Source organism: Bidens hawaiensis, unplaced genomic scaffold, assembly GCF_021521415.1.
Source record: "Bidens hawaiensis isolate Kalapana, Puna unplaced genomic scaffold, B.hawaiensis_p1.1 tig00039163_1, whole genome shotgun sequence".
Taxonomy (NCBI): Eukaryota; Viridiplantae; Streptophyta; class Magnoliopsida; order Asterales; family Asteraceae; genus Bidens; species Bidens hawaiensis.
This window is the reverse complement of record NW_027496898.1, coordinates 10,903-23,927: the sequence shown is the minus strand read 5'-3', so window position 1 is coordinate 23,927 and position 13,025 is coordinate 10,903. Positions and strand designations below refer to the sequence as shown.

Sequence of the window (13,025 nt, the reverse complement as noted above, 5' to 3'; positions counted from 1 at the left end):
CGATTTTTCTTTATATCTTTATGCTTGAGTAGATTCATTAGTCTCTAATTCCACATTTGAGATCTACTTTTACCTAAAAGCAGATTAATTAGTTATTGCATATCTGCTTAATTGAATCAGCCTTTTTCATTTGTTGTTACGATTTACAATACGCAGATACTTGTATATGTATATAGTATTACCAGTATATTGTGTAGGTTAGTATGTTGATTACATGTGTTCAAGATTGATATTTGTATGCCATCCAGTCGCCAAGAAAAGAGAGTGACTAAATTTCACTTCTTTATATCATGTTTAACTCACGGTAATAACATTGTTTTATCAACCATTTGGTAAACTAAATTATGATTTCTTTTCATGTAGGTCTTGTTGATTGAGTTTAAGAGCCTCCCACCGTTGTTTGCTGAAACTCCCAATGCAGTTCAAGAGTTAACTCTAGCAAGTAAGTATTCACTATCGTTTATATTATATTCTGTTGTTTATGATATGAATAATCAATATAAAAATCTGTTTACTTGCACTCTCCATGCTCATTTTTCAGCTCATATAAAGTCTATATTTGTTGATAATTACAGGGGATATATACGAGCATGCTGTGGTGCTTAGTGTAAATATGGAAGATCAGGATGCATTTGAGAGAGATTTCTTTCAGTTGAAACCATACTATACAGATGTTGGGTAAAATTTATTGCTATGTAGGCCTGTAAACAAACTGAACGGACATGGACACTTAAACAAACAAATGTTTTTGTTTTTGTTCGGTCGTTAAGAAAATGAAGGTGTTCGTGTTCGTTTATGTTTGTCCGTTATTGTTTTAAACGAACCGTTCACAAACATGAACGGACACAAACAAATGTAAACGGACATAAATAAACAAACATAAATCAACACAAGTTAAAATTTAAACGTGAATTTCAAATTGAAGTTTAAAATACAATCATTATTACCTAAAACACTTTGAACTAAACAAACGATTTTAAGTATGAATATCAAATTGATTTCAAATTAACATTAGGAGTAAATATGTTGAATAAATATTTAAATGAACACAAATGAACGAGCATAAATTAACGACCATAAATGAACGTTCACGAACATAAATGAATCTTGTGTTCATGTTCGTACATTTATTAAATAAGCAAATACAAACAAACTTTATGCCTAATGGTTCATGAACAGTTCACTAATTGTTTGGTTTGTTTACATATCTATTGCTATGGTTAAATGGTTTCTGTTAAATTTATTGGTGACGCTTTTAATCCTTTTTTTATTGGAACAGTAACCGTCTTCCACAATCCCCTCAGGAGTACCCAATTTTGGGTCTTAATCTTTTGAGACTTCTGGTACAAAACCGCATTGCTGAGTTTCACACCGAATTAGAATTGCTTTCATCCAATGCTCTAGAGAATCCTTGTATCAAACACGCAGTGGAACTTGTACAATCATTTATGGAAGGTGCTTACAACCGTGTATTAACAGCTAGACAAACTGTCCCCCATGAAACTTATGTTTATTTCATGGATCTCTTGGCAAGAACAGTCAGGTAAGAATCATTCAATTCACAATATCAACACTAAAACTGTAATTATAGATGTTGGTTGTTAATTGTTATGTATGACTTCATTTGCAGGGATGAAATTGCAGGGTGTAGTGAGAAGGCGTACGACTCTCTTAAGGTTGACGATGCTCGTCAAATGCTTTTGCTTTCTTCAGACAAAGAACTTTTTGAATACATCAAAAGAGGTACCAATTATCATAATAGTTATTAATATGAATATGACAATTATCATAATATAAATATTAATGTGAATATGAATTGTTGAGCAGGAGCATCCAGAGTGGGAGGTAAAGAATGGATGGTTGGTCTTTAACAAGGCGAAAGAATCAGCAGCATCATGCAAGGAGATTCCATCTCTCCAGCTCATCAACCAGACTCTCAGCTATGCGAGGGAGTTGGAGCGCATTGTTTGATCAGATCATATGTTTCTTGATTTCGAAAAAAACTTGTTATTTGCTTTCTGGAATATAACCCAGGACCTGTTTCGTAATTTACTCATAATCTTACTGCTTTGTGTTATTTTGTACTTTCTTGAGCTCGTCTCTAATGGTGATTAGCCGTTTGGATCGTTCTATGCTTTTGATCAGAAATGACCGAAGAGGGAATATTTTGTTCAGCTTGGGGTTTTAGTCTTGGTTGCACATTTTAAATGCAATTGACCTAGCAAGCGTCAACATGATGGCCAATATGCTTGCTTGGATCTATGTCTGATAAATTTGATGGTTTTAACTTTTAAGTTTAAGTTCTTAACTTTTTTAATTTCTTTATTGAAAATTATACTTAAAAAAATCATAAATAATATTTAATGAGTTGGTTTCTGAATAACTTCTAACAAAAAAAGGTACTGGAAAGGAAAAAAGGTAAACAAATTATCAAAATTACATACTTGGTCATTTAAAGGCAAGGGTAAATTGTCATTTTCAAAATAGTAACTAAAGTTTTTTAGAACACATTGTGTTACAAATACATAGTTTTCGAACACATTAGGTTACAAATACATAAAGGATGTTAAATGTGGCTTAAAGATAAACATTCAATTTATGTAAATGCAAAAGATATTTTATGTAATTTTGTCAATTAAATTGATTTTGGGTGGCGGTAGTTGATGATAAAATCATATAGCAGACCGACCATAAAACCGAAAATCATAAAGCACCAAATAAACGAAGTTCCACTTTTATACGTGATACAATGACCGCATCTTCTACTTGCTACGGCAACCCAACTGACAAAAAAAGACATTTGTCATCTAATCATTTATAAACATTAAACGTCATAATCATCGACCATAGCCTATTTAACCCTCCACCAATCTACTAGTATACGCCCACTAACATTTACTCTCTGGTAGACTGGTACCATGACATAAGCATGTAAAAGACGGACTATAACCTGAAAAATCATCAAGCAACATAGGAATGAAGTCAATACTCCTATATACGACAATGACTACACCTCATACTTGCTATGGTTACTCAACTGACAAAAAAAAAAGACATTTATCGTCTAATCAATTATGAACAATAAACGCCATTATCGTCAACCATCGTCTATGGATAACTCTCACCAATCAACAAGTATGCATCCACTAACATTTACTCTCTAGAACCATGATGTAAGCATGCAACATAGTATAACCTCGAGAATTATAAAGCACCATAGAAACAAAGTTCCACACCTATAGACAGCACAAAGGTCTCATATTTGATATAGTAACCCAAGTGACAAAAAAAGTCATTTATCGTCCAATCATTTATCTCTGGTAAGCGTTATTATTGTCAACCATAATATATTAATAACACTCCACCAATCTATAAGTATGCATCCAGTAGCATTTACTCTGAGTATCATGACGTAAGCATGTAAAAAACAAATAGTAACCTCGAAATCAGAAAACACCATCGGAACAAAGTCCCACATCTATGGACTGCATAACAACTATCTCATATTTGCTACAATAATTTAACTGATGAAAAAAGACATTTATCGTCTAATCATTTGTAAACACTAAACGTCATCCTCATCAAACAAATCTATAAATACCTCTCCATAAATATGCAAGTATACATCCACTTATAACATTAGTCTATGGTACTTTGACGTATGCACGTAAAGGACTTATTATAACCTTGAACTACGTAAATCACCTTACGAACGGAGTCTCATGTCTATGGACGTGAAAGACTATATCTCATAGCTATAATAGTAACAAGAAATTGACAAAAACGATATTTATTGTCTAATAAGTTATATGCACTAGACGTCGTTATCGTCAACCACAATCCCTAAACAAGTATGCATCCACTAACATTTTCTCTTTTGTGCAGTTTCGAAAATCTTAGAAGAATAATAGAAACGAAAACTCACGTCTGTAGAAGATACAACTCTCATACTTTTTACAAGAAGCCAACCGATAGAAAAAGGATACTAATTATCGTCTAATCATTTGTGAACACTAAACACCATTATCTTTAATCAAAGTCTATAAATAACTCTCTACTAACATACAAGTATACATCCGCTGACATATACTCTCGGGTACTTGACGTTAACATGCAAAAGACGACTCTAACCTTATCATAAAGCACCGTAGGAACAAAGTCCCACGTCTATAAACGACACTATGACTAAATTTCATATTTGCTACAGTAACCAAATTGACATAAAAAGAAAAAGAAAATAAATGAATACATTTATCACCTAAACAGTAAATGTTATTATTGTTACAATGACTTCTCTATCATGCACGTTGATAATCAAAAGTTTTTGTTTTTTTGTTTTTTTATAAATTAATAATCAACAGTTGATGTCACGCATTAATGGTTAAACTAAGATAACACCTCAGTAAAATGATTATTATACATATGGTATGTACACATGCACAATATGCTAATTATGATCATGATCAAATTACTGCTTTTAAGCAGCAGCTGGACGTTGCAAACACATCCTTACATCAGCATCTCAAACATGATCAATTTATGAGTCAGGCTTCCAACAATACCCCCACCGGCCTACTTAGATTTATTCAACCCTTCTTTGTATCTTAACTTATTTAACATTACCTAAAAGGGAAATAAATATGAGTATACAAGAAAATAAAGTGAATCTTAAAAATATTTATGAAATGCACACCCCTAAAAAGTTATACCTTTAAAAAGACTCCTCATTCGAGTTTTACTAAAGGTGTTCATCCGTTATTACTTACAAAACTTATTAATCAAACCGTTATATGACACACCAAACCAGATTAGTAAGACTGTCGGCCTGTTTGCAGACCGTTAAACGACAAACCAAACCAGATTAGTTAAGACTGTCGGCCGGACCAACTAGTTCTAGCAGTGTGACAATTCAGATTCGACGGTTTATACTTTATACCAATTTTTGTATATTTTTCCTCAAAGCCATTAATTCGTATTATACTTTTTGAAGTAAGGTTTATGGTTCATGATTATAATACATATGTATCATCATGTTTTCTAAAAGTATGATATATTAATTAATGTTAATAATAATAAAGGTCAAATAACCGTTACTACAAGCTGTTGTTAAGTCGGCAAGCCACGGAACTAGAACTGATTGAATCTCAAACCGGCTGATTTGCTTCGATTTAAACTTTAAACAGTTTATTTTTTTATAATGATTTATGAAGGCTACAAACAGAGAAAGTTTATTCATTTTTGTATGCCAGATGCAACTGTATGCAAGAGCTCGATAACCCAAAAAATTAAGCATAAGCCAAATGAGATAATTGGTAGATCTCAAAATATTCTTCATAAACACAACCACTAATATCGTTGTGTAGGTAACTACACTTTCACAATTAATGGTTGCAAACTAATATCGTTTTGTCTTTATTACGAAGTTGTCATGCCTATCGTAGACCATTGATTAAACAGAATTAATGGTTATATATATATATATATATATATATTTATGATTACAATATTGAAAATTATTTTTTATACATAACTATGTTTTGTTTTACACCTATGTAAATTTGTTAGTACTTAAATTTTACACATATGTAAACTTGTGATTAATATATGTAATAAAAAACTTTTATATAAATTATGATAAAACAACTCTTAAACAATGTTAATATATAAAAAAAATTTAAAAAATGTTTGGTTGTTTAGAGTTCCTAAGAGTTCTTAACTTTTTTAGAGTTCTTAAATGATACCAATCCTATATATATATACTAGTCAGTTGCCCGCGCGATGCAGCGATGTATGCACAATCGTAATCGGTGTTAGTACGTTTGTAACCTCGCAAAGGTATGTGCGTAACCCGAAGGTGATATGCATTTAACGTGGCTTCGGACATGTAACCAGTGCTAGTAAGCGCGCCACATAATGCCTATACGCGAGCAACCCGGTATGTATAAACAATGTCATCCACGTAACTAATGCTTGAACGTGCGTAACTGGTGGCGACAAGCAAGAAGCAAAGATGGAATGCACAGTAATTTCAAAACCCAGTCCTGACCCGAAAATGTTTTAACTGGAAGCCCGTTTTGACATGAACCCTTTCGATCTAAACTCATCCCGACATGAACTAAATTAACCCTTTTTGTATTAACCTGTTCTAGCCCTAACTCTTTACAACACCATTAGCCGAACCTGACCGACACGTTGTCGGTAATAACTGATCACGTAATATGTTAGTTTTTAAAAATTAATAAACTATAGCAATACTATACTCAAATTAAAGAGAACAAAATGCTCGTTTTTATGGTGTAATTTTTTAGAAAAAAGATTAACGTGTGAAAAAGTTACGGACGTTACAAAGTTGTGGGGTAGGTGGTTTATAATTAGGGGAAAATGTGTAACTATTTAATATATTAATAAAACTTGATTAAAGTTGAAGGACTATTTTGTATATTATTTTGAAATATGCAACGACTATTTTACCCCTAAATTCTTAAATTTATATGCATTGTAACTTGTACTAAATGCAATAGGAGTGGTACCTCTTAAACTTTAAGAGGTCCCTCACTCCTATATTATATATAGTATATATATATATATATATATATAAAGGATCCGATACAAAATTGGTTATCGTCACTACGTGAATATCGACTTTTAGCCACACTTGTGGTCTGGCTGATTTGCCACACTTCGGCTTAAATGTGTGGCTAAAAGGTCTTTGACCATGTTTGAAAACCTTCCAGAATGTTTTGGCCACACATGTTATTCTTCATGTGATCATTCTATACCTACTCAGGTACTTTTAGCCACACTTTGAAAAAAATTGTGACAAAATCTAGCCACATTATAAAAACGTGTGGCGAAATGTGACCTACAGTCATAGTTTGTTTGATCTTTGATACATGTGACCAAAAACACATGCATTAGCCACAAACTGTGAAATTTAACTAGCCACATGTTTTAATAGTGTGGCCAAATATGACGAACGACTACTGTATTGATAAGAGATGTGTCTAAAAGGTAAAATATATAGCCACTTATATTACGTTGTGTGGCCTAATGTCACATTTGTTAGCCACATTTTTAATAATGTGGCGAAATATGATGAACAACCATTGTATTTATTAGTAATGTGGCTAAAACGCTTAAAATATATGGCCACTTATACGAGGTTGTGTGACCAAAGAGTAGTTTAGTTTTATATGGCTAAAACGCTTTATTTTTCCTAAGTACCATCACCTTCACCTCCTCCCAATTACAAACCTAATCTATAAACATCGATTGAAGCTCATTACTTTTCTTCATCACTCTGATTCTTGCTCCAAACTTCATCAACCATCCTATGATCAAATCTAACGGGGGTTTTCAACATGATTAATTAGAACCCTGGAGATGTCAAAAAATGTTAGGGTTTGAGTTTTGTTGAGATCAGTTGGTTGACAGATTCGTTTTCGTTTATTGATTGGTCTGTAACTTGATGTTAAACAACGATTATGTAACATCCCAAATTTCAAGATTTTTATAAATATGGATTTTAAACCAAAGAGGGGTCAAAGAGGAAATAAAACAAAAGGGTGGGTGATGTATATTTTTGGATGTTCTGGATATGTGTGTGGACAGAAGAAGAAAACAAGCAAGAAGAAGAGAACGAGCAAGAAGGAGAACATATGATTTCACTTCTCAAATCGATTATCAAATCGAGCATTAGAAAATACATAATCATCGTTTAGTAGATCGATTATTGGGTAAGTGTTTCTAATCCTAAAGTTGGGGCTTTGTTATCTACACTTCATGCATGATGATCTAGTACGTGTTTTATGTGATTATTGATGAACTGATAGTGATAATATTGATTATGTGATCTATTACTAGTTATAATTGTTGATTCTATCATAGTAGTGTCAAACTGTGTTCAAGAGTATACCATATTTGATGAACACAGTTGATAAATTAGAGATCTTTTACGGATGTGGTTATATGATTATAATCTGTACACATAAGTTGATTGTTGTAATGCATCAAACATAAGAGGTCATTGTTAAAATGTGTGAGCAAATATGCATTTCAGATCGTGCGTAGAGATTTAAAGTAATGATTTCAAATGAATGCACACAAGTTGTTTGTGAAAATGTCTCAACCAACAAGGAATTAAAAGAGTTGTTAAGATGTGAAATTCATATTACTGCTGTCAATAAAGTTCGTATAAAATCATAGACAAATCGGGTGAATGTGTATTATACATGCTTGAAAACCTCTTTTGATGTACTAGGTTTCATCTTTGAACACGATAAGCTAATTCAGACTTAAAACGGATCAAAACTGTAGATTAAAATGATGACAGCATGCTGTTTGAAGTTAAATTATGTTGCTGTCCTGTTCTTTGAATAATCATATAAAATAGTATAAAAATCCGAGAAAGATGTATTTTATATTCTTGAAAAGCTCCTTGAGTCTACTACGTTTTATATGTGAACATGAAAAGCTGTTTCGGATGAAATATTGTTCAAAACAGTTAGTTTCTAGAGCAATACAACAGATTCAGCATACTGTTTTGACAGAAAATCGGCTGCTGACCTTTTTTGCTAAAAATCACATATAATAAAGCGTAGATCCGATAAAGGTGAACTTTATATGCTTGGAAACCTCTGTGAGTTTACTAAATTTTACTTTTGATCACATTAAGTTAGTTCTGACTTTTAACTGGTCAAAAGTTGAGGTGAATAGGTGCTGCACAAAAGGTGCAGTACTGAAAATAGTTTTTTTTTTTCATAATAATAAATGGTGTGCGCACTTTTTTAGAAGATATTATGACATAACTGCTTTAATGTAAATTATTCCATAATGTATGAAGTTGCTAAGTAGAGCCTAGTCGTATATGTATTGAGTTAACCGTTAAAACGGGGGAAATGGATAAATGACTTGAAAATGTTTAACTGATAACTTGATGAACACATTGATAATTCTTGGCTTGTTAATTATTGGGTATGAATGAGATTGGTATGAAAATATAAATAATAGTAATGCCGAGTGTCCACGTTATGTATTCTAACTTGTTTAAAGTTACAAGCTAGGTATGTTGAAGCGTGGAAGCCAACGAGTCAAATGGACGAAGTGTAATCAAGCTCCTACGAACAAAGGTAAGTTTATCTTACATCTATTTTAAGAAGTTACAAGTCTTATTAATATGTTTTTATTTATTATGAATATCAAATGGATACGGGCCGCCTTGACTCATTAATTGCAAGTTGATTCTTTTGACTATACTTAGTGCATACTGGTTGTTTTAACTCCTTATAGTTTGAAGTTTACCCTACCAAATGTCTAAGGGGGAATTACTCGTGTCTAGAATACAAATAGTACTAGAATTGTGTAGTACGGTTTGATTTGGGTTTCGGACCAGCTTGTCGATTAAAATAATAATATAGTAACTAGATGAAGATTTGACTCGTTGGTGAATATTAAATTAGTAGCATGATTTAATTAGAGAAATGATTCGTTAAGTAGTTTAGACGGGTTGTAAATAATATGTTGAAAAGTTGTAACCGTTTCTAAAGTTGAATTTTAGTTGAGACGTGAAATAGCATTAAAATTAATTTAAATGGGTTGTAATTATGTTGATGGGTTATAATCACGCTGATTAGAAACAGGTACGCGAAGCTTATGATGAATCGGGCGAGTTAAGATACATAATAAATTGAATCTTTGGAGTTGCATAACGGTAGCCGGCATAGACTACGCTGGACCTGGTTTGGCTTAATATTTTGACTAATGTTACTTCGGGTTTAATATCTTATTTATATGTAATATTTAAATATTGGCAATAACTAATATTTGGTATTGGATTGCTTTAGGCGAAGCCCACAAATGGAAGCGAAAAGCCGAAGATCAAGTGCTCGGATTTGGACACCAATACACATCAAAGTGCAAGTTTCTAATATTGATAATGAATTATGAATAAGTTTTAAAATATGTACCATCTTTGATTAAAAGACAAGTTCCTACGGATATTATACGTGATGTTCGGATATTATACGTGATGTGTGGATTCATGTTAGGACTTTTGGTACTGTTGACATTACTTATTATCACAAACGATTTTTTTAATTGAGTCGTTCCGACGCTGACCTGTTTCGACCCTGACCCGTTCCGATCCATAACCCATTTCGACCCAACCCAACCCATTTGCCGCCCCTATGTAAAATGTATATTGACGGGTTAGACGAGTTGTACCTCTTAAGACACAATTTAAAAAAATATTCAATAATAATAATAATAAAAAAATCATAAGTCAAATTATAAATAAAAAACAGAAAGAGTAAAAAATAAAAACAAAAACATTTCCTCCGTTGTCCTTGTTCAAAAAAAAATTGACCCGAAACCCGTTTTGACCTGTTCCGACCTTGACCCATTTTGACCCGGACCCGTTATGACCTGAACCTTTTGACCCTGATCCATTCTGACCCGAACCATAACAACCCCTTTTTTAATTAACCCGTTTCGACCCAACCCAACCAATTTTCCACCCCTATGTTTAATGTATATTGACAGGTTATGACAGTTGTACCTCTTAAGACACAATTTAAAATTATATGCATAATGGGCCATTAGAGATTTCAAGGCCCAATATGATCCATTAGGACATGTATGAGTTGTTTTTGTGTATTATGGTCTAATATGACTCCCTATAACATGATATAACCCTTAAACATCTAATGTTACATATCACATGACATAATAGACCACTAAGAGATTTCAAGCCCTAATATGACCCATTAGAATGACTATGACATGAAAAAGGCTATAATGGGCCACTAACACCAACAAGGCCCAATAAGACCTATGATGAAAGTATCACATGTTATCGGCCATTAAAATCTAACTATGACTAGTGACATTCCTATACAACATTCTTAGAGCAGCTATGATGTGATAAAGGCTATAATGGGCCACAAACACCAGTTAAGGTCCAATAAGGCCCATTGATGAAAGTAAGACATTTTGTTGGGCGTTAACCAAACTATGACTCACTAAGCTCATATTCAACCCTTTTAGAGCAACTATGATATGATAGAGACTACAATGGGTCACTAACAACAATCAAGGCCCAAGACGGTCCATTAATGCAAAGTATGACGACCAACTATGCCTATGGCTCACTACACTCGTATACAACTCTCTTGTAGAAACGGGGACATGATAGATGCTATAATGGCCACTAGTACCATTCAAGGCCCATTGATGAATGTATGACATGTTTTGGGCGTTAACATCTAAGTATGACTAATGATAATCATATACAAACTTCTTAAAGCAACTATGACGTAACCAAGGGACACTAATATCTAACTATGAGTCTATGACTAATGATAGCCAAATAAGGCCTATTGACGAAAGTATGGTGTGTTTCGGGCGTTAACACCTAACCATGACTAATTACACTCCAATACAACTCTTTTAAAGCAACTGTGACATGATAGATGCTATAATGAGACACTAACACCGATCAAGAACTAGTATGACCCACTAATAAGCGTATGGTTTATTATTGAGCGTTAACACTGATTACTACACTCTTATACAACTCTTTTATAGCAACTATAAATGTCACTTTTATTTATTTTATATGTTTTTATATTTAAAATACAATTTGTTATATTATTTAAGGTTTAATTAGTTGTTATACACACACACACACAACTCTTTATTTTAATTAAAAATAAAAATATTTAATTCTATTTATTTCCTATTAATTTTACTTCTCTTAAAATTTCAAATTAAATTCACTCCCTCTTTTCTTTAAAAATTTTTGAATTACCCTCATTCTTAAATCTAATTTCAAATTAACCTACTTTTTTTTTTCTATCTCTTCATTACTTCTTGTTCTTCTTCTTCTTCATCTCTCTACACCAACCATCTTTCATCTTTAATTCTCTAACTCACTCAATTTTTAACCAAATCCTTTGATTCCGGGCTCTAATATTATTATTTTGCGAGAGGAATTCATGTATGGTGTCGGTTTCCATCAATTCTATCTCGATTTTTGCCGGATTCGTGTTGAGTGTGAAGAACCCTAAGAACCAAGTTTGGGGATTTTCAATTTTAAGTGTTATTTCTTGTAATTGAAGCTTAGTACATCTTCTTTCATCGCTAAAAGGTATGTATTTCACTTGTAATTGAAGCTTAGTACATCTTCTTTCATTGCCGACAGATTCGTTTTTGTTTATTTGTTGGTATGTAACTTGATGTTAAACTATGATTATTGAATGATTTTTGATTCTAGGATATAGTACTATGAGTCTAGTTTCCAGAAAGGTAAAGTTTGTAATTTCTGGACGAGTTTGAATAGTTTTTATAATTTTACAAAAACACTGGTCAAAGCTGATTTGGGGAGTTATATACTGGTCTGTCTTTCCGACACCAACTCCCTAATGACAAAACCAAACAGGTTGGTTCAAGTTCTGAAAATTAGTATTATGAGCTTTGAAGACAACCCAATTGGTCTTGCACAATTTGGATTAATGAGTTGATAGAACCATTAAAAAAGTGTTTGTTGTGCAATCTGCTGAATTGTTGGTATGCTTCAATTATTGTGAGTTTTGTATGCATGAGAAAAATATAATAAAAATTGTTTGAGAAACCTAATTCAAATATTCTACTGTGGTAAATTTTGTAGAATTTATACTTCATCTTTTCATAGTGAATAAAATCAGTTGGTACATGTTATAATCTGTCTCGTGAACTAAGTGATCATAAGTTAAGTTGTATGATAAATGTTTGGTTGATTTGCCATGATACGATGTGTGAATACATGTTAGGAATTTTTAGTACAGTTGTCTAATGTGATTGTGCGTGAAGGTCGTTGTGCTATGCGTCGATTCAAGTTTTTATTTTTATATTTTTCTCTATATATGTATCATATATTTTTCTCTCTTTATATGGTTGGAACACAGAAAAATGGCTAAAGAAGTCCGCGAGCGGGAGAGACAACCGCACGAAAGAGGGTAATGATGGCAGTATATCTCAGCATACGGGCG

The 13,025-nt window shown here is 32.7% G+C and overlaps 1 protein-coding gene across 1 annotated transcript; it reads left to right on the top strand.

Annotated features, from left to right (window-relative positions):
- Nucleotides 1-214: 214 nt before the first annotated feature.
- Nucleotides 215-2,137, top strand: LOC143591059 (26S proteasome non-ATPase regulatory subunit 8 homolog A-like). Its single transcript, XM_077071376.1, has 6 exons — nt 215-235; nt 364-442; nt 576-678; nt 1,280-1,543; nt 1,631-1,737; nt 1,823-2,137. The coding sequence occupies exons 1-6, from the start codon at nt 215-217 to the stop codon at nt 1,969-1,971; spliced, it is 723 nt and encodes a 240-aa protein (XP_076927491.1). The 3' UTR covers nt 1,972-2,137.
- Nucleotides 2,138-13,025: the final 10,888 nt, after the last annotated feature.